Source organism: Castanea sativa, chromosome 1 (assembly GCF_040712315.1).
Source record: "Castanea sativa cultivar Marrone di Chiusa Pesio chromosome 1, ASM4071231v1".
NCBI lineage: Eukaryota > Viridiplantae > Streptophyta > Magnoliopsida > Fagales > Fagaceae > Castanea > Castanea sativa.
In genome coordinates this window covers 68,863,107-68,869,720 of record NC_134013.1, presented here as the reverse complement: position 1 = coordinate 68,869,720, position 6,614 = coordinate 68,863,107, and the positions used below count along the sequence as shown (strand labels likewise).

General features: G+C 32.8%; 1 protein-coding gene across 2 annotated transcripts; it reads right to left on the bottom strand.

The window, feature by feature from the left end:
- Window positions 1-765: 765 nt before the first annotated feature.
- LOC142618241 (WAT1-related protein At5g40240-like) lies at window positions 766-4,692 on the bottom strand. 2 transcript variants are annotated; one of them, XM_075791148.1, is made up of 7 exons: window positions 4,373-4,692; window positions 3,933-3,998; window positions 3,550-3,663; window positions 1,998-2,235; window positions 1,565-1,723; window positions 1,335-1,486; window positions 766-1,186 (listed from the first exon to the last, which is right to left on the bottom strand). In XM_075791148.1, exons 1-7 carry the CDS (start codon window positions 4,660-4,662, stop codon window positions 1,027-1,029), a joined length of 1,179 nt encoding a protein of 392 aa, XP_075647263.1. In that variant the 5' UTR covers window positions 4,663-4,692; the 3' UTR covers window positions 766-1,026. The 2 variants fall into 2 exon arrangements, with proteins under 2 accessions (XP_075647263.1, XP_075647269.1); XM_075791154.1 differs by lacking the exon at window positions 3,933-3,998 and having other exon boundaries at window positions 4,373-4,686.
- Between the last annotated feature and the right edge of the window lie 1,922 nt (window positions 4,693-6,614).

Below are 6,614 nucleotides of genomic sequence, written 5' to 3'. Positions count from 1 at the left end.
TTGCATACCCTTCAACAGCATTACCCTCGTGTTGTGGGCAAGGTTCTCTAAAGACGGTAATGTTATCTAGCTAGCTTTAAATGTTGAAAAGCAGTGAGTTCTGCAAAACAGTGGGTTTTGCACCTGTAACATTGAGTGATGAGTGACTACATTTATCAGTTGGAATGATAAGTAGTGATTTTGTGATGAACTGTAGAGTGATAAGACGTTAGAGATAGAGAGTGACACTTTTTTTTTTTTGATAAAGAGTGTGACAGTTAGTTAGTTGTTAGTCTGTTGAGTTAATTATACCAGTAGCTGAGCCGTGTTTGAGAATTGGTTATCATTGGTTAATGCCATTGTAAGAATTGACTATAAGTACTTGTAATCCATCCATTGACAGACATATCTGATATGTAATGGAAATTCCTTTATCATTCTCAATTCTCTTCTCTTATTCTGTCTACTTCTTGGAGGGTGACTCCCTCGAACCTGTCAATCACTCTCTCCTGTTCTTCATCAACCTCATTCCCCAAAACACTCAAACACACCCAGTATTTTCTTCAGCAGAAATCTAAGAAGCTCATTTCAAAAACAAAATAAAAAAAGGATTAATTGCTGACTCTAGGTACTCAGAGATATCAACAAACATTTTTACCCTTATGAGGTGTGCTTTTACTGTAAAATTGAAAACTATTGAGTTATTAGATTGCAAGTAGCTCGGTGCTATGCAATCTTTAATCAGCTAGCATTCATCTGCTTACATCTATTCTACATGCCTTCAAATTTGTTGCTATCCAATGAGGTGTGCTTTTACTGTACAATTGAAAAACTATTGAGGTATTAGATTGCAGGTAGCTCAGTGCTATGCACTCTTTAATCAGCTATCATTCATCTGCATACATCTATTCTACATGCCTTCAAATTTGTAGCTATCCAATGAGGTGTTCTTTTACTGTACAATTGAAAAAAAACTACGGAGGTATTAGACTGCAAGTACCATGGTGCTATGCAATCTTTAATCAACTAGCATTCATATGCATACATCTATTCTACGTCTTCAAATTTGTAGCTATCCAACAAAGGAGTCTTATGTTCAGATGAAGATCCCAAGCTAGCACAACAATAGTCTTGTCTCAATACTTCTTTAGCTTTTGCCCATATGACACCATAAAATCCAATTGATAATATTATTGCTCCAATGACACTGCAACATTAGGAAGAAAATAAACAAGGCCAATGAATTATGAAAAAATAAAAACAAAGCAACTAATACATGTAGTATGGCAGAGAAGGTACTTTGTGCCTTTGTATACATGCATAAATGTGCATTTTCATGTGAGAGAATTATATACCTCCCAAGATAGAGAGCATCACCAAGGAATATGACACCCATAGCAGCTGCAATGACTATTGACAATGGCTTAAAGATTGATACATACACAGGTCCCTTCAAGTGCAAGCACCATGTGTGAATAACACTGTTGAAGGATGAACCAAAGAATCCCTGATTGGAGAGTGAAAGTTAGATATTATCAATAACTTGTTTTGTCATTTGTTATTGTCCATGTTTCGTGGTTCTTACCGAGTATATAACGGCGACCAATGTTATATCAGGCCTTAGTATCCAAGAACTTAAGTTTCCTTCTAATATTAAACATGCTGGTGCAGATATAATTGTTGCACACAAAAGGTATAAGAAGACCACAACTATCTCTGCTGGATATATTTCCATAACTTGGGTCTGTAAAATGCCAGAGAATGCAAATTTAGCTTCTCTAAAACTTTGTCTGATAATGTCATGAGACAAGGCAAGCATTAGTCACATCTGTACAATATCCCAAAAGGACAAATTAAGTTACAATAAAGACTTCTCATAAGTCATAATCGTTTATGTAAGCCAAGATCTACCTAGCAAACCCCCAATGTGGGAGTGTGGGACATAGAACATGCCTGCACAATTCACACTCAAACAATCCAATCCACAATTTGAAGTATCACCTATCACATAAAAATACCTGAACAATGTACCAGCCTGAAAACAGAAGATTCGAAGCAGCAAGTAGAAGGCCACCTATCACCCACTGTGTTTCTGATGTGCCTTGTGGAGAATGAAGTGAAAGAAATGGTGGCTGAGATTGAGATAGGATTGTAGGGCCCTTGTAGAAAACCACTACCAATGCTCCTAATATTGATACTATTGTGCCCATGATTTTAGCCTGTGTGATTGAGCATCTCAAAGCTAGATTTTCCATCCTTTTTGAACCACCAATAAAATAAAGGAAAGGAAGAGAATTTGGTGATAGTAATAAAAAATAAATGTGTTCAAGAAACTCAATGATTAAAGAAGTTTAAATTTATCACAAAGCTTAAATGTATAAATAAAGGCTCCTCAATAATACATCAAGTAGGGCAATGACACGGATGACCTCTTGCACTATCTTTATATATATGTCCTCCATTATGTAATTTTTTGTATCATATCAGATATGAAATCAAACCGCTCTGAATCCCATTTAAAAAGTTAAAAATACGCATGTTCAAGGGTTCTTCTTTTATTGCTTACTCTCAGAGAGCTTTAATTTTGGGAAATACTGATAGACAAAGTTTTTAATCCATAGTGGTGCTGCCGTGCTGGTTAGTTATACAGAATTGCTGCTTTATGTATATGCAGGTTGCGAAAGGAGTGACTGGTCACAAACTTGATTTTAAATTACTTGCATCCCTTTTGAGAGAACTGAGAAGTTTCTGTCATCAAACCAGATTGCAGAATCCTTGGTTAGGCAAGATGTTATGCTCGAGAAGCAATTGCAACTTTCATGAACAGTTGCTAATGGACTGGTGTACTGTGTTTTTTATTTATTTTATTTTTTATGTAATGTACCAAAAAACAAACCATGACATTGGCTTAGTCATATTTTATGAAATAATTTCTTCCTCATAGCAAATGTCATTTTAAAAACGAATAAAAAAAAATGCACAAAAAAGGGGCAAATATAATATCACTCCTAATGGCTTTCGTAAGCAGGCCATATTAATTAATCATAATAAGGATGATGAATGATATATTATAAGTGTCTATATATTAGTGGTAGTACACAAGATTAAAAATTAAAGAAATTAAAAAAAATCAAGGTCCCAAATGGCAACATGGTACAAATTTTAGGACCGTCAAGAGTTTTATAATTCAACTATAATTTCTTCCTCATAGCAAATGTCATTTTAAAAATGAATAAAAAAAATGCACAAAAAAGGGGCAAATATGATATCACTCCTAATGGCTTTCGTAAGCAGGCCATATTAATTAATCATAATAAGGATGATGAATGATATATTATAAGTGTCTATATATTAGTGGTAGTACACAAGATTAAAAATTAAAGAAATTAAGGTCCCAAATGGCAACATGGTACAAATTTTAGGACCGTCAATAGTTTTATAATTCAACTAGCATTTCCATGATTCAATCACAACTCTCCCAATTATCAAATTATAATTTTTTTTTTTAATCTAAAAAAAAAAACCAGAATGACTTGGGTGAGGTTGCTAATGAGAATTAAGAAGGAAAACCTGAAAATGACAGCAAGTATGAAAGTAAAAGCTGGTGTGAGGTTGCTGATAGCTGAAGCAAGAGTTGGTGAGCTGTATTCTATGCCTTTATAGGCACATACCTGACCTGAAAACCTGCAAGCCCTCCCCAAACATAAGATCAAAATACAAATTTCACTGCAGAAATATATTTTGAAACTATGTGTTGTTGATTTGGCAGTTTAGTCATTTAAAATAAAATCTCGCTTTCTCCCAGGTGTGTGGCAATTCAGTCATTGCCACCATTTGATCGGCATATCTTATTACATCCAGCGAACCAAATGCACCCTTCTTGTTATTGGATACTATCACCTTCAAATCTTAAATCAAATTTCAAAAAGCTTTTTGGTGTAATGCTTTCTTACCCAAGTAGTCCAAGTAGGAAAATTCTAGAGAGGAGAGACAACTTGAATGTAGGAAGCCCTGTTGTTCTACATGTATGAAGTAGCTTTTTGTTAATATTTCATCAAAATTATTCTATAACTAGATACATCATCAAAACGCACTGTAATATCACACCATAAGTGACATGAGAACGTGAAGGAAATTGTGGGAAAAAAAAAAGAAAAAAAAAGGATAATATCACACCATACCTCATAGTTTTGGATAAATTTTATTTAAACCTTGAAATTTTAAATAATTTTTATTTCAGTCTTATACGTAGCTTCAGAAAATTTTATTTAAAAACTTATATTGTTTCAAGTAATTTCAGTTTAAACCTAAGATTTATGTGACTTTTAGCAGGAATAAATGAATTTATGAAAGAAGGTTTAGATTAAAATTTAATGGAGAGAAGGAGACATACCCACGAAAGACGATGGCCAGAGGGAGGAGAACAAGAGTAGAAGTGGCATACATGTAGAAGACAAAGACGTAGTAGCTCAGCCCTTTCAAAGAGGATGCTTTGAATAAGATGTTTAAGCCAACGTTTGTGCATTCTGCTGTAACCATGGCTGAAAATGGAAGAGCATCCTTGTAACAATATCTACTTGCCATCTCTCTCCCTCTCTCTCTCTTTCCTCCTAATGAATAGAGTACAAAGGAGTCTCTTATAAGTGAGAGACTGTGCGCCCTCTGATGGGTGGGTCCCATCATCCACCATGGGAGACTATGCTCCCTCTTGTCTTTCTCGACGTTCCTGTCATTGGTATTTGATTTTGTCAAAAACTTGTTGGGAGTTGACGTAATGAAATTTTGTTTTGTTTTCGTGGAAGACACAGTATCTTATCCATTGGCCAGCCCAGTCTCCTCTCTCAATTCTTCTTTTAGGATAAGCATAGACAAAAATGTTGGTACATCTGTTCGCCGTTGGGTAGGTTTCTCTTAAAATTATATGATTACTTAATTAAAAAAATTTACTTTAATTACATGAAAAAAAATTCATATAGCAGAATTTTAAGAGGAGAATAGTATAATTAAATCATACTCTTATACAGTGAATAGCTAATAATATGATTTTTGCCATGGAAGCTATATCAGATGTGTCCTACCATAACTCCTTGTTTGGACATATTTATGATGATATTTGTGTTTATCTGAATGGGATGAGGCAGATTTCAATCAGTTGTGTTAAGTGAGGGGGGAATATGACTACGCATTCTTTAGCTAGGTATGCAAAAAATGTTGATGATGTAATCTATTGGATAGAGAATTCACCACTGCCGGCGGTGGAGGCTTTGTACCAAGACTCTTTACATAATATTGAATGAATGAATGCTTTCTTTTAAAAAAAAAAATCATACTCTTATACAGTGAATAGCTAATAATATGATTTTTTTATAACTTTTTGGAAAAAGATAGGATTAGCCAAGTGCTTCAGATTTTAGATCTTACCTTGGCTGCTGCAGGGCCAACGTGCTTTATCTCTTGGAGCTTTTCTATACTTCTTTATGGGAATTGCTTTGCAAAAGGTTTTACAGTTGATTTGACACATAAGGAGAAAATGATTCAAGCCATAGAATTAATAGCATATGTAATTATTTATAATAAAATATATTACTCATATTTTCATTTAGTGAAAAATTTCAACAGATAAGATCGATACTCCTTCTATTCATGAGTTCAGATCATGGCTATTCATTTGCATATTTCATTTTATTAGTACTCATCTATATAATAATATCTACAAGCTGAAATGCTTACTGTTGTTACGCTCCTATTGAGCCACATTACCGTAACATTCTGGTCTACTTTAGTTCATTCAGTCCTCCGACCATTTCAATTATAAAATCTATTAGTAAATAACTAAATGAGTTCATTTAATTATTTTTTTTCAAATAAATTAATACTTGAAGTCATTTAAGCATTTTTTAAATTAATATTAGTCAAATAATAAAATCTTTTAAATAATGTGTATGAATGTTTTCAATTAAATTTTTAATGGTAAAAATAACATTTAAATGGTTATCGTTTATCATCTAAAATTTTTACAAAGTGACATGATTGGTTAGTTTCACATCAACAACATAATAATTAAATTCCTAATTATGTTTTAGTGATACTATTGTTAGTACAAAATTTTACTATATAATTATTTAAATAAATTAACTTAATTATTTTTTACTAATTTATATCTATATCTATATCTATATCTATATAATATCTAAAAAATGAAGTGTAACATTTATTTTTGTTAAGCTCATTTTTGAGCAACAATAGTATGTCGGTCTACTTCAGTCCATTCCAGTCTACTTTGAATTCGGTCCAATTCGGTCAATTGCAGCCTACTTGGTCTATTCGGTCCGTTTTGAATAATTAGGCCTTAAATTGATTCTTTTGGTAGGTTTTTTATTTTTTTTTATTTTAAGGCTAAAATTTTCATTTTTTCTTAATTTTTGGGTTGAAAAGTATGAAATTTTATTCTATTTGTGCAAAACTCTAAATTTGGGATAACAATATAAACAAAATATATATTAGAAGTTAGAGATATTGACCCTAAAAAAGCAATAAAAATTATAAAGAATTGTGTACGTTCTTGGATTTATGGTATCGGTCTAAAGATTCCCAGTCACCAAATAACTCTCAACTTTGAATGTAGTGAAGGAAAT

Excerpts from the sequence above, each read along its gene's own strand:
- LOC142618241 (XM_075791148.1), bottom strand. The coding sequence starts at position 4,662 with ATGATGGGACCCACCCATCAGAGGGCGCACAGTCTCTCACTTATAAGA. Across the intron at positions 2,236-3,549 it reads ATACTTGCTGTCATTTTCAG|GATGGAAAATCTAGCTTTGA; the intron begins GTTTTCCTTCTT and ends TGGTTCAAAAAG. Across the intron at positions 1,724-1,997 it reads CAGGCTGGTACATTGTTCAG|ACCCAAGTTATGGAAATATA; the intron begins GTATTTTTATGT and ends GGCATTTTACAG.